The 24,468-nt window shown below is 45.0% G+C and overlaps 3 protein-coding genes across 6 annotated transcripts in view; 2 read left to right on the plus strand and 1 right to left on the minus strand.

Annotated features, from left to right (window-relative positions):
- The first annotated feature begins 90 nt into the window (after positions 1-90).
- On the plus strand, positions 91-22,531 carry C15H12orf43 (chromosome 15 C12orf43 homolog). 4 transcript variants are annotated; one of them, XR_012058418.1, is made up of 9 exons: positions 91-382; positions 765-812; positions 1,067-1,166; positions 1,775-1,848; positions 2,153-2,243; positions 2,629-3,351; positions 9,379-9,536; positions 15,092-15,263; positions 20,769-22,531. XR_012058418.1 is itself a non-coding variant. In XM_072936221.1 (6 exons), the coding sequence occupies exons 1-6, from the start codon at positions 106-108 to the stop codon at positions 2,978-2,980; spliced, it is 942 nt and encodes a 313-aa protein (XP_072792322.1). In that variant the 5' UTR covers positions 91-105; the 3' UTR covers positions 2,981-3,687. The 4 variants fall into 4 exon arrangements, 1 of the variants encoding a protein (XP_072792322.1); XR_012058417.1 differs by lacking the exon at positions 9,379-9,536 and having other exon boundaries at positions 2,629-3,560; XR_012058419.1 differs by lacking the exon at positions 9,379-9,536.
- Positions 5,011-20,771, minus strand: HNF1A (HNF1 homeobox A). Its single transcript, XM_004176569.6, has 10 exons — positions 18,827-20,771; positions 12,037-12,236; positions 11,740-11,926; positions 11,202-11,440; positions 10,294-10,451; positions 8,698-8,899; positions 7,265-7,456; positions 6,880-7,001; positions 6,449-6,590; positions 5,011-5,871 (listed from the first exon to the last, which is right to left on the minus strand). Exons 1-10 carry the CDS (start codon positions 19,159-19,161, stop codon positions 5,744-5,746), a joined length of 1,905 nt encoding a protein of 634 aa, XP_004176617.4. The 5' UTR covers positions 19,162-20,771; the 3' UTR covers positions 5,011-5,743.
- Positions 15,292-24,468, plus strand: part of SPPL3 (signal peptide peptidase like 3) — a 67,249-nt gene continuing 58,072 nt past the window's right edge. Inside the window, exon 1 of the mRNA XM_072936218.1 lies at positions 15,292-17,600. Coding sequence (XP_072792319.1) covers positions 17,542-17,600 — 59 coding nt within the window. The 5' untranslated portion in view covers positions 15,292-17,541. The remainder of the gene's footprint in view (positions 17,601-24,468) is intronic.

Consider the following 24,468-nt stretch of genomic DNA (forward strand, 5'->3'; position numbering starts at 1 on the left):
CCAGCAAAACTTTTCATGTCAGTGTAGTAACTGATTAGAACGTAACCAGGGCCCCACAGACATTAACCGAATCCTCCAAAAGCTGATTAAAACAAGGATGAGTTTATGAAATTCGGGTATGAGGGACGGTGTTGGACTACAGCTTCCGGCATGCTATGCGGGCGGACTACAGCTCCCGGCATGCGCTGCGGCCGCACCACAGCGCCCAGCATGCCCCGCGCTTGCAAGATGGCGGCGCCCAGGGGCGTCTCGGGCCCGGACAGCGATACCGGCTCGGGCTCGGACTCGGACTCGGAGAGCGGCGGCGAAGCGGCCGCGCGGTTCCGGGAGGCTGCCTGGGACTGCACCGCGCTGGCGGCGGCGCGGGCGGAGCCGTGCGGCGGTGAGAGGCTGTGGACAAACTGGGCTCTGCTCCCCGCGCTGCGGTGTGCCCTCCCCTTTCTTCCCCGCCCCGCCGCTCCGGTCCGGCCCTTTCCGCAACTCCTCCTGACCCGTGGGGATTCCTCTGTGCCGCGCTGCCGGGCTCAGAAGCGAGGGGGCTCTGCCCGACCCTCCCGAGCCGTGTCCGGCCTCCAGCCCGGCCCAGAGCCCCCTCCCGGCAGTCCTGGCCTGAGGGGAGTTCCCCTTTCCCCTCATAACTGTTCTCCCCCGAAGGCGGCCCAGGGCTGTCTTTCAGGCATTGTTTTTATGCTCTGACATGTGCCTGGCCGGGGTTAAGGAGGTTCTGGCAAGTCTCTAAGTGTGCTTTGCTGCTTTCCTTTCAGGGGGCTTTAGAAAGGATCGGTTGCAGCCTAAAGATCAGCCAAGCTTGAGGTATTTTTGCTTCTGGTTTCAGACGTAATGTTTCCATGAAGAAAAAATTAATGTGCAATATTTTTGCTGCTTCTGACTTTGTACCTTATGATACTTTGTACTGAAAAGGGAAGTTTCTGTTTGGGGAATTAATCCAACCATAATCTGAAATGATGCATAAATATGTACAGGATAATATGTTTTTAAGGTTTTGGGTGAGAGGGACAGATATTATTGGCCTCGAAAGAGATAATCCTTGTTCTTATTTCAAACGGGCGTGAGGCAATCGGCCGTGAGGAGGGTGACAATGAGCTCCAGACAACTCCAGAGTTCAGAGCACACGTTGCAAAGAAACTGGGAACCATGCTAGACAGGTACTGGTGTGCAAGGCTTGAAACCTGTGTTCTGTGGGTCAGTTACACTGATGTGTTTGTGTGCTAAACACGGGAAAGTCAACATCTTGTCTCCTTCATGCCTGTATTAAGTACAAACTTCCAGTATTCTGTGACCTAACCTTGCTGATGTGTTGTGCCCATCTAGTCAGAACTCTCTGTGTAGCACTGGGTGTCTTCATTTGCCTCTGTGGTGAACATCTTGTGGGGAGAAAAGAGACTTCCATCCTGTAAAGGCTGGCAGGAGAACCTTTGATTTGTTCTCACATCCTCCACCAGTCCCTGAATCAGGGCTGTGCTGGCAGAATGGTACTGGGCTGCCACTGTCTATTGGGCAAGGATGGCCCTGAAGAGCTGGAATTCCTGCTGTTCAGAGCTGGCTTCAGAAACACTGTTATTAAACTGTTCTTCTCTTCCTCATTGCTGAGGAGAGAAGGCCTGGTCTGCTCTGGAAACAGGGAGCTGAGGCAGCCTCACTAACAAAAAAGGATCTGTGCAACATCTCCCTCTAATCTTGTTTCCCAGAAATACCCACCTGTAGCTCAGTTTGCACAAACCTGTCTGAGATCTGACTGGGATTTTCTGTTTAGTGTCATCACTGTCTTGAAGGATTCATCAGGACCATCACAGACTTGGTTGGCACAGTCTGACTCTGAAGATGATGGTGAGTTCCAGTCTCAGCCTTTGTGGCTGTTTTGTGACTTGGCTGCTGACAGGTGGGGTGGATCCTGTTCATCACCAGGACAGTGCATCCCAGTGACTCAAACATTTGCTCTGAAAGAACTTCTGGTGGTGTCTATGAGAGCTGCTCCTTTTCAGTTCTGACCTCTGTGCCCCAGGTCCTCCCACACAGTCCCAAATAATTGCTGTCAAGCACTGTGGAAACACAGAAACAGCACTGAGGCTTCCAGGGAAAGAGCAGTTGATTGATTCCACCTCTGCCTAAAACCCCTCTTTCCATACTTCAGGTTTTCGCCTCTTTTCTTCCTCTGTCCCTGGAGACTGTGGGAAACCAGAGCCTTGCCCTGCAGCGAGGAGGAGGAGGCCAGTTAGCTCCAGGTGAGGTGCTGGCAGCTGCTTTGCTCCTCAGGTACTGCTGCATCCCACATTTCAGAGGCAGCTGAGACTCCCACAAGGGAATAGGAAGCTGAAGAGCTTGAGAAGTGTGCATTTTTGACTCCTGTATTTGACTAGACCAGAATTTTGTTTCTTTTTTAGTGTTGGGGAATGAGAAGTGTTTGTGGGAGATTTTATTTCTCCTCCTAGAGTGTGTAAAGAGCACATTGGCCTTCAGACTGGTTAAATGCAAACTGTAGGTGTGGGAGTCCCAGAGCCACCGGTGTTTATTGTGTGTTCTCATCTCAGATTATTCTGCTGTTCAAGTTTTGGGTGAATTCAAGGAAAAAATACAATACAACTTCCTTCCCTCTTGTTGCCTTTCCAGTGACACAGACAGTGAGCAAGAGTGGCAAAGGTGCCAGGAGGCTGCCGTGTCAGCTGCAGATATTCTGAAGCAAAGTGCTTTCCCTGTATGGTCCCAGGGCTCCAGCCAGGATCAGAGTGAGAGTTATGTAGAACCCAACCAGAAAAAGAAGAAGAAGAAGAAGAAGAAAATGAGGACAGACAATAATATTCAAGAGAAAATAATAGACCCAGCAGAGTGTGACCAGATCTGCAAAGATTTGCCTCGGTTGGTGTCTGCAAATGGCCAGCAGGAGAGACAGAACAGCCATCACAGAGAGAACTCTGTGCTGCCAGGAGCTGCGAAGAAGAAAAAGAAGAAGAAAAAAGAATGATTTTGCTCTGCAAACAGCAGGTGGTTGTGATGGGTGAAGGAAACTGAAAGAAAACCTAACAACAAGAGTTGCTGCAGATGAGGGAAAATTAATTGGCAAAGCATCTGTTCTAAAAGCTCAGTGGCCTGAGAGACTAATTAAGTGACTTCCTGTGCTACTGGCATCCCTGAGGAAGGGAACATTGTTCTCACACAGCAGTTGGCTGTGCTGCTGCTTGTGCAGGCCCCATCTAAAAGGATTAAATACTGTGCCAGACTTACATGGCAGAGGGATGTGATCATAGCTGCATTCCTCCTGGTCTGTTCCTTCACATCATGAAACCCTTCTGGAGAAAGTGTATGATGAATTGAATTTGGTTTACATGGCAACAGGTGATCAGCTACTTTTTTGCCTCCTTGTAGACTGCTAAGAATAGCTCTAGCCTGTGGGAGACTCATTTATCAAAAGCATCCTGTCAGAAATCAGGGCCCCTTATTTTTTCCCTGTGATCATCAGAACAATCTGATTTTGAAACCTGCTGTGTTACTAATCCCTCTGCAATCTGCACCTCTCCAGGACCCCTGCACATAAACAGTGTGTGGTGAGCTGATTTCAGGGTTGGTGTAAATGCATCCTACTGTTCCAGTTGTCTCTATTCAAAATTCTTTTCATGTATAGGTTTTTTTTTTATGGCATCTGTTGTTATTAAATTTTACTACACTCTTGGACCTACTTAATTTTGAAGGTTTTGTACAACAGTGGCTTTAAACCATTGCTGTATTCAGATTGTCCCCAGAAAAGATAGAGGTGGCTCAGGATGGCTTTTTAGTTGATGGGTGATCAATGCTATGAAATTGCTACAGGAAGGACTTCAACATAATTTAAAAACCACCTTTCAGTCCTTGTTTGGGCTGGTTAATGACATTTGTCTCCATGAAATACTGTGAAGTTTGGTCATTTTCACTTTGTCTTTGTCTATTTATTCTTCATTTCCCAGTGTTTCAGGAGATTAACTGTTATTGATACATACTTATATTTTTAAGATTCTTGGGTTTCAGGAAAGCCAACTTATTGGCCCAATTCAGAAGTTCAGAAAGCCAGATTAGAGAAACCAAAAGAGTGAAGTGTACCCCTTTGAGCATGGGAAATAGTTGTAAGATTCTTGCTGGTTTTTAGTTAAGAAAACACAGATGGCATCCAAAAATAGAGAAACTAAGTAGAAACTTGGCTTATAATCTTAACAGAATGGGCCAGCAGAAATTACTCGTCTTATGTGCAGTTAAAACTTCAGTGTACTGAATTTTAAACCTGGGGTTTCAAATTCATGGTGGCCTAAACATTTAGTTTTGTTTTGAGTTTATTTTTATGCTAACTGGAAATTAGATATATTTGCAACTGGTGTACATGGGAAATTAGGAAACAATTCTAGGATAAAATTCCTCAGAGAATCTTGTTACTGAAATTGTTGATGGTATCTAGAGAAAACTCTTATGAAACTTTTCACGGATATCTGCAATTTTGGTATTCCCAGATATCATAACTGAAGAGTTCACTGTTGGGCAGTTTTCAATTCTCCCTTCCAGTCTCAAGGTTTTTCATGCATTTCACAGTTGAAAGAGTAGCTCAGTTTCAGTCACAGACAAAAACTTGTTAGTTGGGGCTGTATTAATGTCTGGCTAATGATGTATCAGTGATGTGGATGTTGAGAGTAAATAGAGGAATAATTAGAAGAGGAATTACATAAGTAGATCCTTGGGACTAAAACTCTTCACTTAGTGCAAGCACGACTCTTAGACCCCGGGTAGTTATTTGTATACCAAGAACTACAAATCAAGCCTAAATGGAAGCTGAGATGAGCCATGGTCTGTAAAATGAATCCAAGCTGAATGTTTATAGAGAAAACTGGAGGAGCCTCTACTCTGTGTGGAGCATGGGAACCTCTCAGGTGCTGGGCAGCATCAGGGACCAGTGGGGAATGCCATCCTGCAAATCATTCAGCAAGTCAGATGAGATGAGAATCCACAGGGTTTATGCAGAGAACTGGAATCTCCTTGCAGCTGTTAAACTTTAATTTCTGCATTTAAAACAAAGCAGAGCTATATCAAAAACAACCAAGCCATTTCCACTAGGATAGCATGATTTTAGAGCAGGTCATTTTTAACCAAGAATGTTTGGTATTTTGGTAGTTAATTAAGGATTTGTAGCTTGTCAGTGATCCCATACTGACAGATTTGTGCTAAGCAATTCCCAAATCTGTTTCTTGGTTATTCTCATTGCAAAGTCAGGAACTGCCAAGGTGCTGTTATTTCTTATAGTTCCTGTTGGTGCTTCCTTGCAGCAAAGGAGGAGAGTGTTTAAAGGTGGTGTCCCTTCTTTGGCAGCTCAGCCTTGCTCTTTCCCACATGATTTAGTCTGGTGCTGGCAGGTTTATACAGACCCAGCTTGATGAAAGCTGAGCTGAAATAAAGTCCCATCCACATCCTGGCACTGTTGGGATTCCTTCTTGGGCAGCCACAAAAGGATGTCTAGCCATTCTGAGCTGGCTGGTAGGGTTTGGGTTTGCTGTGGTTTGTTTTTTTTTTGGGGGGGGGGGGATGGGAGGGGGTGGCAGTGGATTTCAGCAGTGCCAGCATCATCTTTCCATGTTTTCTGTCTTGAGCCTGAGACTTTTTCTCTCCTGGAGGCAGCTGAGTAGGGGTTTGTGTGAGGCTGTGATGGCAAGCACGGCTGGAGTTGCACCTGGCAGGTTGGTTGTGGCAGTCACTCAGGAGCTACTTGTGGTGGTTACTGGGTGGAAGATGCCATCTGTGTGGAGATGAAGGTCTCAATGACGTTGTGAGTGGATGACAGCAGCTGGCTGTGGCTGTTGGTGGAGTCAGAGCTTTGGTACAGCACTAGGCTGCTGGAGGACACTGCCAAAGGTACAGGCAGAAGTCAATTGCAGGTTCTCATCAGCCCCTTATTGCATGTACACCCCCATTTCCAGCATGGCTGTGCTCTCCTGACTTAGGGACATAACTGCTTTTGTCTGTGTGTTTTGTGTGCTGCTAAATACCTGGCTTCTGTCCAGGCTAGCCTGAAAACATTGAGGACAGCAAGCTCCAGAGAGTTCAGTTCTAAGAATTCTAGATGATGTCCTAGTTCTCCTCTTAGAACTGGGAAGACCCAATTGGAGTCTTCATGAGGGAGTCTTGGGCTTCTCAGACCTGAAAACTGCCCACAGGACTGGTACTCATTGAGGCTGATTTTTGTTTATATTTTTCAAGATATTTGCCTTTCTAAAAGGCCCAGTTTCCACAGTCTGGCCTTACATGCACTCTGCTCTGAATCTTTTCCTTGTATTGACTTTTCAAACCCCTCAGGACACTGGCAGAGCCAATTTCGGGAATTGAGAGCCCCAGTTACCATTTTCTAACTGGATTTTACAGTGTTGGCTAGAAAAACTAGGCAGTACAAGGCTTAAGAGCCACAACAGTGGCTGCTGCTTACCAGCAGGGCTCGAGGTGAGGCGTGGGCCTGGCTGAAGGTGCTGGATTGTTGTGTCCTGGTTCTGTAGATGGATTGTTGGTGCCTGTGACACTGGTGTGTGCATCCCAGACTCTGTGTGAGTCTCTGAGTCAGGTGTGAATGCCTGGAGAAAAGAGAGTTAATAGTGCCTGCCTTCTACATCCCTTCTAACAGCTGTGAGAGAAGCATTGAGCAGGGCAGTTTCTGGGGAGGTGAAATCCTCCTGGATGATGTAGTGAAGATCTTGCACTTGTGCCTCCAGTGCTGCTGGTACCAGCAGGGCCAGGAGATAAGAAAAAATGCTTCTACTGGGATGGCATGGACACACCCAAAGCTCTTTGACTTGCAAGGAGCTGCCTGCAGACTGGTGCAGCTCTCAGGAGGGGGAACAAAGGCTAAAGAAAAGCTGTTACCTGTTTAGTTGGTGTCAGGTTGGTCAGGGCGCTGAGATTGGCTGTGTCTGTTATCACCATGGTTTGTGGTAAGAGGCCTGTGTGTGTGTATTGAGTCACTTCAGATTTGGGGCCATAAAGAGCTGTACATAAAAGAAAACAACATCATGTGGATGCTGGAGCTTTGGCTGAGTTCTTCTCCTCATGCAATGGGACCTGATGTCTATATCCAAAATGCTGGGAGTGGAGGGGCAGGGAGATAAATGCAATAGAAAAATAATTTCATAATTAGAGCAACAAGAACAGAGGAGGAAAAGAGTGCTGTAAGCCCAAGGACCCAACAAATGCACTCAAGGAACAGTGTCTTTATTTTTGTTTACTTAAACAAATGAGTTCACATTCTTACCGTGAGGGTTCTGTATCTGAGCCATGGTAGCCATGAAGGGGCTCTGGTTGATGTGGCTCTGCACTTGCTGCATGAGGGGCTGCTGGTAGGATGGGTGCAGCTGCTGGGAGAACTGAACGGGCTGCAGGGTAGTGAGGCTGCTCCCCATGCTGTTTATTACAGGAACACTCTGGGGCTGGGTTGAGGCCAGGCCTGGAAAACAAGGACTGATGCCAGTGGTGTCCCACACTGTGGGAGAAGTGTGGCTGCTCAGCAGTAGGAGCATCTGAAACAGCCATTGGGGCAGCCTGTCACTGCAGGGTGATTTCAGATCCTGCTTTTCAGGTGTTCCCTTGATTGTCTGTGATTGAGAATAGCATGAACTCTATGTGAGAGTGAAGTGGAAATGTCCAAAAACCTGCATAAACCCACCTCTGGTTTCCAGTGTTTGTTCCTCTCTACATTTTTGTGTACCAGTATAGTTTCTTTTCCAATTTAGTGATCACCAGGGAGGTCTTGCTCAAAAATAAATTCAGAGCATCACCTCAGTGCCCAGTTAATTTACTCTTTTTATTTTATGACATTGTTGGCAACAGAGATAACTAGGCTGTAGCTGTCCAGCCACGTGAAATGGAGTTTCAACTATTTTTGCTAGGGCTGCCAAATTAAGGAATTTGAATCAGTGAGAGGGGTAGAAGCTTTCACACATTACTGCCATTTCCTACAACTGTCCAGACCCGGTAAATCAGCAGGTCTCTCCAGCACTCCAGTTTTGGTTTTGTTTTTTTTTTTGTTTGCACAGAATTCAAATCCATATCATAGTCTTGGGAAGAAATGCAAATTAGTTCACAGCTGTCACCATGGAACAAAACAAGGCCTCTTTCTTCCTGGGAAGAAAGTGTAAGAAAAGGGTATACACTTTATTTTCCTTTCCTCTAATGAGATGCACTTTGGCAGTAGACTAGTCTTGGAATAAAAAGAAATCTCGTAAAAGTCCAGAAAAGCTGTCAAAGTGAAAAATATTAAAAAATAGTAATTACTGCTGTGAATTCCAAAGGCAAATGCTGCTCTTTGCAGGAAGTGGAACACGATGTTTTGTCTTTCAAGCACTATGAACATTCTTTAATTTTCATAATTTTAAGGAAGTATTATATTTATATTTAGAAATACGAAGAGCTGCAAACCAAAACATTGGCATAGGAATAGATTGTAAAAGTCCCTTACTCTTAAAACGTGGGTTTTGTGTGTAACTTAATTCTCCCATGAATGAGGAACATCTATCCTTAATCCCAGTGGTACTTGCCAGCAGTGCTGCTGATCTTTGGTGACCATTTCCTCTGGTTTGTATCACTGCCAAGTTAGTGGTAAGGCTTTGAAAACGGGGCAGGTAATTGTAACAAGGAAGGCAGGTGTTGCTGTGGGTGCAGGAGCAGAGTCCTGCAGCCCCTACTCACCGATGACCAGGGTGGAGGCGCCCGTGTTGGTGAAGGCGGGTGCCAGGGACGGGGTCTCGCCCGCCCCGATCGCCATCACCCCCGGCAGGGAGGCCATGATCAGGTTCTGTGTCTGCTGGCTCAGCGTGTGTGGGCTTTGCTCCAGGCTGTGCAGGGCAGTCAGGGTGCTGACAGGAGGGAGGGTTCCTCCAGGAGCTGATACCTGCGGGAAAGGAGAGCCCTGAATGTGCCACCTGCAGCCGACAGGTCCCAAAGCTGTGATAAACACCTTTCTTCCTGCTCTTCCCCCTTGCTAACTGGAAAGGCTTCACATATCCTTGTCTGCTCGTCAATTAACTAGCACAGGTCAGCTGTTGACATACTAAGAGTAAATCCCTGCTGGTTTAGTGCTTTCACATTTAAAAAATTGTAAGAATGAAATTAAGCCCACTGCATTCTCTATAGGGAAAGATCATCTTCTGTTTCATAGCTGAAGGCAGAAGGTGAAGCTCAGAGAAATTAAGAGGCTCAGGTAAGTTCACATCGTAATTCTACTAGCAGAGTTCAGCACACAGATTCCAGGAGTTCCTCTTTCCTTTTGGGACCTGTAGTCATAGTATTGTGGAAGAGCAAAAAAGCATTCTAGTGGTTTGGCTGATAAAGTTAAATGCCTTATATTATCCTTCTTTTCTCTCCCCTCAGATGAAAAGCTGTAAGGAGTCTTTAGTAAGAATAAGCACCAAGAGGTTAAACAGTGGGACAAACCACCTTGATATCAGTTTTAGAATACTGACATAGAAGATTTTCAGGACCTCGTGAAAGACTTATTTTCTTCACCAAGAGACCAGAAAGCCAGCAAAGTGAGTGACTGATGAGATTTAAATCATACTTATTTTTAGCAACCTTGACTTTGCCTCCAGCCAGCCTTTGCTAATGCAAACTTCTGCTGTTTCTCTGAAAACAAGGGAACATGTGTAGACTGAAAATGATCAGTCATGTAGTTCTGATGCTTCTTTGTAAATGATGTGGGAAAAGGTCTGGTCAGATCTCAGGAGGAAATTGGCTTTGAGGAGGCAATCTAGTTATCCAGTACATGTCTGCTGTACAGGCTTTTTGGCTTCATTTTCACAGATAAGCTAGATGTAAGTATGAGTTTGTGTTTTGGTAATCCCACTGGTCTGATCTACTCTCAGGATGGGTAGAGTCCAAATAAGAGTTAGAGATGAGAATCTCTCTGTGGAAAGAAGGAGAGAATAGGGTTTCCTGGGAAGAAAAAAATCTTGTCGTACCTTGAGTGCTGTGTTTCCAGAGCAGACTGTTTTAATTGCTCATAAGGAAATGCCTTCTTGCTTTCATGCTCTAATTCCAGCCCTCACCACAGTCTAGAGGGCACATATATCTCAGGACTATTGGTCTTACATGGTCAGTGCAGAGTGACTCTAATATAACATGTTGTTACATAACAGGTTATGTAACAATATCTTACATATAACTGTGAAACATAAGGTGGATTTAAGAACATTCTAGAAAAAAATACCCATGATTAGTTCATATTATGACCACAGGCAGATGGCCTAACATCTCCAAGTCAGTAGAACAGGAGTATCCATCACTTACCAGCTTAGTGTCTGTGCTCAGCAGGTTCTGGCTGGGCTCTAGTCCGGGGGGAGAAACCTGATGCAGGATGGTTTGGGTGGTCACCATGGAGCTGTTCCCGTGGTGGTTGCTGCTGGAGGACTCTGCCTCACTGGCTGGCTGCTGGTTGTACCTCACTCCTGCATCACAACAGGAGGGAAACTGGTTGTCACAAGTGAGAAACTGAGAAACTTAGGCAGGCACTAAATTCAGTTTCCTTTGCAGGCACTTGCCACCAGATATTTGGGCAGGTAGTTAATGGTCAGTAGGGGAACCAGAAGAAAAGGCACTCACACCCTGCCCCGACTTTCCCCTGAAATTTGGTGTTACTGCTTCCTCACACACTGACTGGCTGTGAGTGCTGCAGGGAGCAGGAAGCCACTCCTCTGAATGTGCCTGTAGAGAGATCATCTCTTCCCAGAGTGAGAGCAACCCCCAGCTCTGGCCTGTGAAGCTGAAAAAGCTGTGCTCTTGTTGGATGGAGAATGACTTTTCCTCATGCCTAAAACCTCTGTCACAGAGTCTGATGGGGTTGGCATTGAAAGGAGTAAGGGGCACACATAACTGAAAGGGCACAGAACTGATTTCTGATAGGCAGTGATGACTCCTGGAGCTGAGGGTTTGGGGTTGATGCCTGCTACCTGGGAGGCCTCACAGTAAGTGAGAAGCTTTGGCTGTGGGTTTTGTTACTGAATTTTATCTCCCTTGACATTCTAGCCACTCCTCACCCAGAAACATGGTCTCTTTGTCACCTTTGCTCTTCCCTTGTACAAATCTGCTTTTTCTACCTGTAGATTCGCTTCCTAAAGGGCTGGACTTTGAGACAGTTTGGGTGACTGAGTTTGGGGAGGTTCAGTTCTCTTTCAGATCTCCCTCTGGTTGTTTCTTACCATGAACTTTGCTGGGTGAGAGAGCAGGTGGTGGCTGAAGGGAGGAGGAGCTGTGGGGAGTTAGAGGAGGGGCAGAGGTGGGCTGTGGTCCGCTGAAAGTGTCCATGGCCAGCTTGTGCCGGAAAGCCTCCTCCTTCCTGCGATTGGCAAACCAGTTGTAAACTCTGACCTCTGTCACCAGGTTTGAGCCCAGTCCCTGGGCCTGAGAGGGGGAAACACCTCTCTGAATACACTCTGCCCTGTTGGGAAAAGCACAAGAAGAGCCTTGCTGAGCTGGGCTTATTCCGAGACACAAAGTAAATGCACAGGCCCAAAGTGGCTGTGGTCTGGCACACTGTGTGGAAGGGTCCTGAGGCATTCCTTGTGCTCTGTGGACAAACAATGATCAGCTGTGCCATTTAATTCAAAGGTGGCTGGTGTCAGTGGTGCCACCCAGTGCTGCACCTTTGGCCTGCCTCACAGTGGCACCAGCGAACACCAAGAACACAGAGGGACTCTGCTGTGCCCCTCTTCCTCAAAGACACACACCCACCCTTACCTGTTGCACTCTTCCACCAGTGCCTCCCTCTCTTCTTTGCTGGGGTTTTTCTGCCTCTCATAGGCTTGGAATAGGATCTGTTGTGAGGCAGGACCCCACTTAAAGCGGTTTCTTCTTCCCTTCTTGGTGGGCAGGTCATCTCCCATGGGCTCATCTGTCAGGATACCCTGGCCGGCGTGTGTGAATTCTGCAAGCACAAAGGGGCAAGGGAGTTTTTTCCTTGAAAACAATAAGGAGTAAGGACAAGCAGAATCCTTTATGAAATTGAGTCAGGAGAGCAGTTGTTGCCATACTTACGCTGGGCCACCTCTCGCTGCTTTCGGACATACCAGGTGTACAGGGCTGCCCGTTTTTGGGTCTTCATGGGAGTGCCCTTGTTGAGGTGTTGTGAGAGGTGGGATTGGTTCAGACCAGTGGTGTCCACCACCTCACGCTGAGGGATGTTGTGCTGCTGGAGGTAAGACTTCACCATCTTTGCTACTCGCCAGGGATCCTCTCTGGAAGGAACAGAAAACCTTTCTCAGGGGAGAGAGATCAAACACCTGCTCTCAGCAGACCTGGATTTCAAGGAAGTGCAGTAGTAGCTCCTGAGTGGCACTTGTCAGTCATCACCATCACGTTTGGTGAGGCCAGAGTGCTCATTGCCTGCAGGGGAGAAAGCTGTTCCCCAGTGTGCCTTGCTCAGTTCTGACTCTGTGTGCAGGGTAAAACTGCATCATATTGGAGATAAAGTGCAAAAAATGTAGCACTGGCTTCCTTTGAACTGCTGTCTGTACATGCTTAGGTCTTCCCTTAGGAGGAGACTTTGCTTACCAGGGGAATTTCCCAATACACAGAGGCAACCTCTCTCTTCCCTGTATTTTCCCTGTATTACTTTTCTTCTCTATCCCCCTCTTATTAAAGCAGATGCGGCAGATGTACTGAATTTTTCAAGACAGATTGATTGTGATACTAGACTGAACTTGACTCATTCGCTGATTCTGGTCCAGGTTGGGTTGCCTTGCAATGATTCAGCAAATGAAAACAGGCTGTCATTATGCTGTGACATGGCAACTCTGTATGCATATGTATATGACAAATCATCCAGAATTATGTTCTTACACATCTGCTACGTGTTACTCAAACACATTGGTTCACACCTAGATCCACTCAAAGCTTCTAAATGCAATGTAGAACCACAGGCAAACCACTAATTCCTCCTACTGCTGCCCTCCTTTGGGTAACAGCTGAGGGAATAGAACTATTTAAGACCTGCTCACAAAATCTGAGGAACAGTTTGGGATTTTATAATTAATGTGATCCTCTGGGCTTTTTGATATCCAGTTAGAATATCCATTAAGGTTCTTGAGGAAAATAGAGAAAACATGACTGTGACTTTATGTGTACTGATTTCACCCTAGCTGAAAGTCACAGTAGAAATAAAGATGTGAAACCCATCAGTCTAAATCCAAGCAGTGCCAGAGCACCTCTGCAGAGCAGCTCCTGGCTCACTTTGAACAAGAGCATCCTTCTGTGCCTTCTGTGTGAAGTGTCTGGAGGAAATGGTTTGCAGTGCTGTAGGAAGACACTGGTGTCATATTCAACACCAGCATCAAAGGAGCAGTGGGGAGAAAAAAGGTGCCTGGGACGGTGCAGAAACTGTCTCAAGAGCACACATGTCTGAGCAACAGGCGACAACTGTGCTGTTCATGGCTTTGTTGACTCAGGAGGTTGCTGGAGGCTGCACAGTGATAAGGAGGACAAAGTCCACACCTGTTCTCTCAGTACAAACACCCTTATCTCTGTTCCCCTGCAGCCCCTCTCCCAGGGCCTGTGTAGTCCAAGGAGCAAGCTCCACAGCAGTTAAAGTGTGACACAAATGGTGTCAGTTACAGCTTTTTGAAAACCTGCTTAAAATAGAACGTTTTTACATTGGAGCACTTGCCATAGAGGCTTCTGATTTTTAGCATCTTCCCCTAACTGTCTTTGACTTTCAAAAATGTCAAAATGAGCTGAATTTAAGAAAGCTTTTCTTTACTTGTGGTTCATTTTGTTTGTTTGCTTCTTCCTTTCTGCTGCCTAAACCAGTCTCCTGCCTTTGTACTTGTGATAGTCTGGCTAGCACCTGCACCCCGTGTTCATTGTCCAAGTCCCTCTGTAGAGGAGAAAAGCCTCTGACTGGGAAGCTGACCTCTTTGGTTTGCATTCTGGCTCAGATAGGAAGAGGAAAGACTGTGTTGTCACTGATGGAAGCCTCTGTATATGCTAGTTCCTTTCTGCACCCCAGTCAAGTCAGTTTTGTCTCCTCTGTTGAGATCCTCATTTTGTGGCAGGAATAAACAGTAAGTTCTGTGAGTCTCTTCTCACAGTGGTTAAAGACTTGTGGGTTTTGTCTTTTTTTGACACAGCAGGGAGCTTTGTGATGCAAAATAGTGCAGGGGATCTTAGTAGTGTGATTTCCTAGGACAGCTGTATGAAATCCTGGCTACTCTGTTGGTTGTCAAAGGCCAGTCTGCAAAACCAATGCAGCAAGTACTTCAGGCCCAAGGGTACACCACAGTCCAAGTGATGACAGTCTGGCCAGCTGAACCCTTGCTCAAATACACAATTCCACCTGCAGAGCCTCCATCACAGCCTAAGACATCAGAAGTTGAGACCTCTTCTTTTTCACTGTCTGTAAGAATAGCATTGACTGTCAGAGGGAGGATTTCACTCTAAACTGAGTTCTCCTGCTTGTTGTTACAGCCAAATCTCAATTGTTACAGTGAGTCAGAACTGCACAAATAGGTCTGCTTTGCCCAAGCTCTCCTTCCCTATCATCTCCAATTTTCTGCCTTTTAGTTTCCCTTTCTCCTCAGATAGCAAACTGTCTCCCCAGGGTCTTGTTCTCCAGGGTGTAATCTGTCTTACACAGGTAGCTTTTACTTCTGTCTTCTGAAGTCTTGTTCTCCTGCTCTCAGTTGGTTATTGCCATGTGAGCATAGCCCTTCTCCATGGCTCATCCCCAGCACGGGGGCCAGGGTCCTCTCTCCATGTCAGCTTCCCATTTTCTTAGTTCTGAGGTCACTTTTTAAGGGCGTTTTCACCTCCCTTTTGTTACCTGAACAATAAGTAACCCAGGTAGTTAGTTATAAACTCAAAGGGAACAAGAGGCTGGTTGATAATTTATAGCAACATCTCAAATTTAAATGGAAAGTAAATATCAAGTTGTTAGCATTAAAGAAAACCCATTCCAGAGAGCTGGAGATGTAACGTTCAGGGGACCTTCTCCCTCCTTCACTCTTCCTGACTTTTTATTTTTCCTTTGTTCTTTTCTTTCTTCTCCTCTTCCTCATTCTGTCTCTCTCCCCTTCTTTCCTGTTCTGATTCTCAGGTGGGAGAAGCCTTCATTTCCCTGAGGTGGGTTCTGAATTGCTGCTTTGGACCAGACCCTGCTCAAGCAGAGGTTCAGAGCTGGGAAGTGCTCAGGACCATCCCCAGCCCTTTCCTCTGGAGCTGCTCCACAACTCAGTGCCCAGCCTGGAGCCAGGCTGGGCAGAGGGAAGGTAAGACCATCCATCCTGGCAGCGTTCCTTTCTGTTGAACTTGGCCTGGTTTGCCTCATCTTGGTTTATATGTGGAAATGAAAGGGGTGTGGCATCTTCATCTCCAGATTCCCCAACTAGAGCCATTCTAAGCAGGGGAAAGACTGGACCTTTCTGTGTTTTCATTTTTCCTTCTGGAAAACATGCTTTTATCCCTGCTTCCAGGGGAAATCTGTTGCTTATCTCAATTTCTCTCTTTCCTAATGGAATTTCAGCCCTTGCCCTACAGGTGGATTATCACTATGCCTCTCTTCATTTGCTTTACCTGCAGTAGAATGATCCCTTCCCCCAAGGTAGCCTCCTTCTTGCTTTATATTCTGGGAATGTCTGGGAGTTTCTCCTCACAGCTCTACCTCCCTACTGAGTCATTTATTTCTTATCATAGATGCAATTTGTTTTGTGTGTGGATTGATATGGAAAGAATGTTTTTATTCAAACTGTAAATCTACAGGAGATCAATGAGACATATGAAAGGACAAAATGAAATTATGTTAATTCCCTGCTAGAGAAACCTTTATCTGAACTGCTTTTAGCATGTTTTCTCTGTAGGGACAAAATCTAATCAACACCCATGGGTGCACCCAGTCCTGTGAGTGTATCTTGTTTGTTCTACTCAGCTTTGACCAGTTTTTCAAACCAGTTTCAGCTTCAGTGGTCCTGTGAAGACATAGTTGGTCTCTTGGTGCTGACAATTTTTTCTCTTCCCAGCTCCTGGAAAGCCTAATAATGGACAGTTTTCCTGATTCTATTTTATAAAGCAATTACCACAGACTTTCCTGTATCAGCAATAGCTGCCCACAAGTCAATCTGTCTGTTAAAATTTGGTCTGCAGACCAGGAATTGTTAATAATGCCCAAAGAGGCTTCTGTCTAAAGGGAGAATTGCCTCCATCTGATTTCTGCGTTTGAAACCCATGTGTAGATGGTGAAATAGTTTTGCAAGTATTGACCTTTTGCTGGGAATCCCTGGGCATGGAGATTCTTGCCTGCCTTTCTTTTGTCTATTGCTGGAAGTAATTTCTACCATAGACTATTCTGCCCTGCTTTACAATACTTATAGTACTATTTTAAGGACATTACTTTAAATCTATTAATGGAAAGGTGTGGTCTTAAAACCAAAAAAGTTTATTAGTAGATAAGAACTTCTTGGGTATTATCAACCCCTGATACTGGTTCAGGTGCTTTGAACAGATTTTTAGACATTCTGTTGATTTTATGAGAAATGTAAAATATGTCAATGTAGGCTTCCTACTCTTTTCATTTTAACTTGATTAATTTAAATCTGTTATAGACCTCCATAAGTGTACTTGTAATTTTTTTCTGACACTGAGGCTACTGGTGTCTTCATCCTATTGTCAACAGCAGAAGTGAATTGCTCTATCCTGTGGTGGGGGAGATTGATGGCAGAGATCTCTGATGTTTCAGAGTAAAGCCTGTGTAATTAAGAGGCAGTGTGAGGCTTAGGAGATGCCTGTCCTTGCCCAGTCTCCTCTGTGCTGTCTCAGGGGTTTAGGTAGGTCCTAGAATTTGTCTGTACCTCAGTTTCCATTTGTGAAATGGAAATGCTGCTCAGCACACTGTCTGACTGTACATCAAAAAGTGTTAATATCACAGCTTTGGAAGAGAGGTAAGACTTGTGGTGAGACTGGTAAGCACAGGGAAGACTGGCAGCAAGATCCTAGAAAGGCAGGGAGGATCAGAAGCCAGAAATGTTGCTGAAGTGAGGGTGACCAGAAGGAATTGCCTCCATCTGTGTGTCTGTTCTTAGATCACAGCAGATGTCACTTCAGTCTGCTTCACCCACTCATTAGAGAAAAGGGACAAAACCATGGAGGTCTTCCTCAACTTCCATGGCTTCCTTTCTGGAGAAATACTTGATAAACCATCAAAAGTTAATGATCAAAAAGCTTATCAAGGTATTTTCATCTATAAATTTATAAGACAAAAGAGAAATAATAAAGCCATTGGATAATTAGTAACTAGCCAGGGCCCGCCCGGTGCCACTGGGCTCAAACTGCCCCAAGACCTGTACGCAGACTCAGGAGGATGAGAAGGAGACAAGGATGAGGGGAAGAAAAAGAGTGGGAGGCAGAGAGAGAATCAGCCAAGGACACAACAAAATGGGAGGAATAGCAGCAGAAACAATAGTGAGGAGAGAAGGGAAATAGGTAAAAAGAATCTGAAAGATGTAAAGGAAGTAGAGAAAACTTATAGATGTGGAAGAGCTGGAAGTACAGAAGATGAGAGACATACTGGGCCAGGAAGAAGACAGAATTACTGGGAATATTTTCCCACCCAGGTAAGAGCTGACCAATGAATTTTCCTCTCTTGGGTTCTGCAGAATCCTCAACTCCCAGTCTGCCAGGGAGCTTTCTTTTAAGTATTTACAGGGAATTCTAACTCTTGTCATGCTCTTTTCTTAGCTCCGGCCTTTTGTGGTGGGATTTGATGTTTGCTTCTGCTGTTATATTTTCAGTTGTTTCCTTGGCAAGTGAAAGAGAGTGATCAGAAAGCCTGAGAAATTCCCCAGCTGGATTTTTAGTGAAGATTTTAGGTGCAGGATGTTGCTGCACCTCTGTCTTCTATCAGCTTGTCATTTCAAAATAGCCCTAAAGCAGTCAGGAATCTGTTGTGATGGATGGTAGGATGGGCCTGATCCTTGCTCGGACAAACTTGGGTCTCCCATGGGGATTGTATCCCAGTAAGAATCCCAAATGGAAAACTGAGTGAATGCTTCTCTGAGTTTATTGTGAGGCTTATTGATTCAGGGAGCTTTCCCTGTCTTTTGATCTCAAAAATGCTTGTATGCAAAGGCAAATTTTATGTGGCAGCAAACTCTGTAACTGTTGCTGCGTATGTACTTTGTAACTGTGATGGGCAGTGGGTGGTAGAAGCAGAATGTTCTGTCCAGGTTTAACCTCTGCATGTATTTGGTGTGTGCTTTTTACAGGAAAAATCCCCACCAAAGTCAGGGCACTTCACACTCAAAAGAGCAACAAGGACAGGGTCTCTTGATTTGGCTTTGGCCAATAATCTATAGCAAACCCCAGTAAAATTAACAATATAATTCTCCTTAAATACAGCAGGGAAACATTACAACTTCACTGTGTCATTCATACAAATATAGCACCAGCTCAGATTGACCAGGTTTTTTTTTTTTTTTTTCCTTCCTGATGACTGAAATTGTGAATTGTATTAAAAATTTAAATCCAAACCCCTAAAATTCAGTAAAAGATATGAGAGCTATACAGGCCTTGGACTATTCTGAAGCCTGATGCTATAAGCATGTCAAATATGTAATCAGGTTCCATAGCTTCCTTAATGCATTTTAAGCGAGATAAAAGGAAAATCTGAGCATTTATAAAGCATTTGGGGGTGTTTGGGGGCTGCTAGTCCTGGCTTGGGTGAAGATTTTCTCTGTGCAGCTAGATCAATTGTGAATACTAGGGACACTGAGGAGAAGGGGAAAGGAAAAGAGATTTAGAGGGAAAAAGCAGCAAAGAGGAGCAGTAAATATATCCTTACTGTAATAGTCTTTCCACCACAGCCTTCTGGTGAGCAGCCTCCTCAGGGCTCAAGTTTTCCAGCTCCTTCATTATTGGAGGGGTAAATTCCTCTCCGTCATCTGAGGTTTCATCTTCTGATACCCGGGACTCCCCCATTCCGTTGGGGAGGTTGGGGATGTCGGGACAGGGCTCCCCTTTCTCACTCTGGAGGGCATTGATAGCGCGCTGGCTTTCACTCTGGAGCCCGTAGGGTTCCGCTTCGCTCAGTGCCTTGATCAAGGTCTCCTTGGTCAGCCCCGACTCCAGCAGCGCTTCCAGCAGCTCCACTTGGAGATGAGTCAGCTTCGAGACCATGGTCTTCAGCCTGGTGTCTCCTGGGTTTGAATTTCGGGTTATCCTGCTTCCAGCTTCCCTACACCATGTTCCTGAGGTAACGCGCCCGACTGTCAGGAGAGTGGGCACAGCGCAGCCTCCCGCCTTTACACCCCCCAAAAAAAACAAAATACAAAATTGAGCCACTTCAGACCCCCCACGACTGTCCTCAGCCAGTGCTGATAAAGGGACCCTTGGCTATCTGTTTACATTGGAGCAAATGTAAATTCTCCAAGGTTCATATTTATCTGTGTGCTTTAGCAAGTTACTGAACTTTGGACTTCAGCACTGCTGCAGCAGTTCACAAAGTGCAGAGGGAGAGAAAGCAGGGGGAGGGGGAAAGGGAGGGCAGCAGGAGACAGAAGGAGAAGAAAATGAAGGGATAAAAAATTCGCATCATGGAAAAGTGAGTATGGAAAGAAAACTAGGAAGATGGGGATGGAGAAGCACGGCTTACTTGTGGCCCCATTCGTTTTGGAGAAGGAAGGAGGTGGAGTACCCAAAAGGAGGAGCTGTGCTTGGCTGCCCATGGTTCAGGACAAGGTGCTGCTGTTGGAATATCACAGAACCTGCTCAGAGCTCTGGCAGTGGTGAAGTACAGCCAGTGTCAGGCCCTGCCAGAGGCTTTGGGCTGAGAGAGAGCCACACGGGCTGCACTGGTCTTTGTGCAACCCTCAGAAGAGGGGGAAGTGACCACTGGCTTTATGTGAACATTCCCAAACCTCACATGGTGTTCTGAAGCTCCAGCTGATTTCTGTGGCAGACCATCAAGACTTGAGTGACATTTTCATTTCTGGCTTTGGCTGCTGGGTATCTTGATGTTCAAAAACGACACCTTGCTGTGTTTATTGCTCAACTATGAGCAGAAGCAGTGTTCCCACACAATCTGGGGGACTGCAGGACTTGCCCCTCTGAGCTTGTAATTAATGTATTTGATAAAGGATATCCCTGGGTGCTGGGTCATGCTCAAACTCCTGTTCTATCATCAGCTGCCTGACTGCTTCTGATGAGTGCTCTGGGCAAGCTTGTGGTTCCCCTTTATCATCTGCCTCCATCCCTTCTTGATACCAGCCCTGCTCTGAGGTTCTGCTCCCACCTGTTGGGTGATTTCCTAAAACACGATCCCTGGCTTGGCTGGAATTGCTTAAAACAATTCTCCAGGAATCTTTTTGACTAAATTCTCTTTTCTGTCTGAAATTATATGAATGAATCTATCTACTTTGAGTGGCTAAATTAGGGAGTAACTTGATGTGCACATGTGGGCTCGATGCACGAGTGTCTCATGCGAGTGATCCCTTGGAGGATGTAAAGCTGTGGTCTCAATGGGAGCTTGCCGGGACAACTGCCTGTGTCTGTACAGCCCCATGGAGCCTGAGCTAAACAGAGCCTGGCAGGGCTGTCCCCAGACTGGGCAGTGTCCCAAGACAGCGCTGCAGAGGACCTTGGCTCTTGTTTTCCATCGTGGGCAGCACTGGCCGGGAGCTCTCCAGGCTCCTGAGTCAGCAGCTGCAGGACAGAGTTCCTGCAGAGGGACCCTCCTCCCTCCCGGCCCCGGGCGGGATTGTGTTAACTCTTGCCTTTTATTTCAGATCTGGTCTGTGCCCAGAGCACCACGTCCCCTCCCTGCAGGGCGTTAACAAAGTTCTAATGGATACTGACGACTTTGTGTGGCTAAAGCGAATGAGAATTCCGAGTCCATGTGAAACCATTTATTGAAGAAATGTTCCTGTGAACATTAATGTAAAGACAACTTCAGCTTCTAAGGATTTTTTTTTTTTGGGTCATACTCTTAATAAAGAGTTGTGCTGGTTTTGCACCCATCACAAGAGTATTTAAAGAATGCTGAGCGTATTTGGCATTGTACTGTCAGTGTGTTGATGCAATTTCCATGTATTTTATTTGTTATTACAGTTTTCCTTCATTCCCGCCCCTCAGGTAGACATGACAACATTACCAGCTGATAACAGTAATTTTAAATTGTAATTACAGTATCCAACCATGACATACAGTTTCTGCATGATATGTCCTTGTAATTCAAGGATTTTGCAAACAGACACAGCAGATTGTGGAGCTCTTGCAATATGTGACAGAGGAGATGCTGTCATTCTGTGTTACTTATTTCTGCCTCTCTGTGGCATGGTGATCTCTTTTACATAAACCAAGGTGGAAAATATTACCACTGTTCTTAAGATTGGCCATATTGTGTTGGTGTATAAAACCTATTGAATGTCTGAGGGGTGATGGGGAACACAGATCATTAATTTTAAATAAAGAACAGCAATATTTGTCAATAGAAGCTGTAAAGAGAAGACAGCATAGCAAGAAATTAGGTCTATATTATGTGGTTTCAAGGATTCCTTATGCACCCAGAAGTCCTGATGCTGCTGCTTCTGCTTGTCTTGAGTAACTTAAGCTCTAGAAGCTTTTTTTTGAGACCAGTGAACTTTGAAGTCTATAAAACCAGAAATGCACATCTGTTTGTATGATGGGACCTCCCTGAATGCTACAACTGGATGCCATGTGGACAACGCTTAGCTGAACAAGGAAACATTTCAAATACTGAAGAGGTGGTAAATATTCTGTATCACTTTATCCTGAAAGGCTTTTTCTCTTGGTCTATTGGGATTGTCCATTTTAAACTGTAGGACAATTAGCAAAAAACCAAATAAACTTACCCACTTTCATTTTTCCATTCATTGGAACCTGCCAGGCTGTGCCAGTGAATGGCTCTGCCCCACTGTTTCAGATCCTCAATGCAGGAAAACCAGTGAGCTTTTCAGTGTTTCTTAAATGGCAGAAATAGCTAGGGGTCAGACTGAAAGGGATTCCTGTTCTGAATTCGCCAGCATCCCTGTTTTATAGCCTGGCACTAAAGATTGCAATATCATATTTCTCAGATTATTACAAGTGCAGTTTTGAGTTGATGAGAGAATGGCAGAGGTCAAGGGTGGAAACTAGATTATAGTTCTGTTGGAGGAGGAGCTCAGTTGCAGAGTGCCATAATCAATGTTCTCCTGAAACTGAATTGTACTCAGGGATTATGCCTTGAGGATGAATATTTGAAATAAGGGGACTTGTGTTTCCTATACCCGTTTTTATCTATTATCAGTGCTTACTCTATGTTGATTTCCTTAATTGTAACCACTTCCTAGGTCATGACTTGATTCTCAGGTCACTCTGATTAATATTATCTTGGTCCTTGTAACAGGGGAAACTTAAAGTTGAAGACACCAAGAGATACCTGCTTGTTTTTCTCATGTTTACAGTATTTGCTTTTGTATTAACTGTTCCAAAGTAATCTCTTCTTCTCCCCTGTATCTAATAAAGTGAGTGAATTACTTAACACTGAAAACACTGCATGAAAATATGAATGGGTACACAATAGGAACATTATTCTTATTTTACGTGTACTGATCTGTATTCTGCTTATTGCACTAGGGCAAACTCACAGTGAGGGACAGCAGAGTCCTGTGAACCTCATGGAAGGCAGAATAGACTCCCAAACCCTCAGTCCTGTATCAACACCATTTTTACCTCTGATGTTTTAATGTACTGAATTATATCTATTATGAAGTGTACATGATGAAAAACACAGTAATTTGCTGGTACAAAGCCAGTGTAATGCAGCTTCAAGGAGCACACAGAGAAGGAAACAAGAAGTCTAAATATATTTATGATAAAAGTGCTACTAGAGGGAGCTCATATAATTCCCTGAATAGAGTGGTAAAATTGCCATTGGCAAATGAAACATGGAGAAATGGTTCTTTTAATAATTCTTTACCATTTTACTGTTCTTCCTGCTGTGACTGATAAATGCTTTACTGGCCTGAAAGACATTAACATAATCCTGTCCTTGAAATGTGAGAGCTATTATGATAATTTTCACCCTTATTTCTGTTACTGGGGGGGAAAAAAGCTACATGAGTCCCAAAACCGATTATTATCTGTGCATTGGGAGCTTAGTCCCAAAAGGCACACAGGAGTGTGAAAAATCTGAGATAATTGTTATTTATACCTTGTTTTCACAGGGTTGGATTTCAGCTATTTGTGCAAACCCTGAGTATCTCAGTGGGGAAGGACTTGCTTGAATACATGGTTTTAATGTTTCCAGTATATGCCCATTTAGATTCTAATGTAGCAGTCTTTGGTGTAAATACGTGAGTATAACTGGAAAATGTGATTTTACCAAGAAGGAAGCTGGTTTTTTTCATCAGTGGGCTGGGCTGGATGCAGGGCTTGGATTTGTGATGTGGTAAATCCATCGGGCAAATGGATTTAAATGACAAACTTTCTCTACACATTCCTCTACCACATTCTGTATGTGGAAACAGGACTGTGTCCTCCTTCCCAGTCATCTGTCATTTTCTCTCTCCACTTACTCCCTATTTCTACCATCACGCTGAGGGTGAGGGTGGACATCAGGAGCAGCTCTGGAGCTGGGTTATGAAGGAGTTTCCCACTAGGTGGTAGTGAAGAGAATTGTGTCACACACGGTCACTGCACATTGTAATTAGGTTTTATAAAGGGGAATCCCACAAGGATCTTACAAGCAAATAGCCTAGTATCGCTCCCAGCTGTACAGTCAGAAGTGGATCTCTTGATTTTTGTTTTTTTTTTCCTTCCTTTTCTGCTCCTGTCCATGCTATTTGTTCCTTCCTAAACAAAGCAGGGTTGACAACTATACCTGTCATGTCCTTTCCTGAAGGGTGAAGTGTCTACATGAAGCTCCTCTGGTGGTTCTCTCCACCTCCACTACAGCAGAATCAAGACATGGTTAGCTAATGTCATCTGCTGACATTTAAACAGCTTGGAGGTGAGGACTCTTTGTAGCCAGTACTTTCATCTGATATTTCTCTACCTACCATGCTTGCCTCTGGGAGCTACCCTTCCAAATATAAAAATAATTTTTAAAAGAGTTTTGTTTGCTGCTAGTTCTGAAATACCTTGACAGGTCTAAGTAAAGCATCAGTCTACATCAAAGGTTCCAGGCAGAACAGGCATTTTGGGAGGACTTTGTAATGTCAGAGTAAACTGTCACTAAAATTCAGACTAAAGTTCTCTTGTAGGTCCAAAGAGAGACTGTGCAGAAGATACAATGAAAAAATTATATGAGGAGTGCAAGCAGTGCTCCAGTTTGCAGTTGAGAGTAGATGCTTGGTCTGCAGGGAGGAATAAATTTCTCCTGTGAATTCATCCCATCGCTATCCTGTAATGATAGAGCAAGCTTGCAAAATCATTTAATAGTCTAGTCACAAAGCCTGAGATGCTGGAAAGAAATTATACTTTAAT

The sequence above is a fragment of the Taeniopygia guttata genome, chromosome 15 (genome assembly GCF_048771995.1).
Source record: "Taeniopygia guttata chromosome 15, bTaeGut7.mat, whole genome shotgun sequence".
Taxonomy (NCBI): Eukaryota; Metazoa; Chordata; class Aves; order Passeriformes; family Estrildidae; genus Taeniopygia; species Taeniopygia guttata.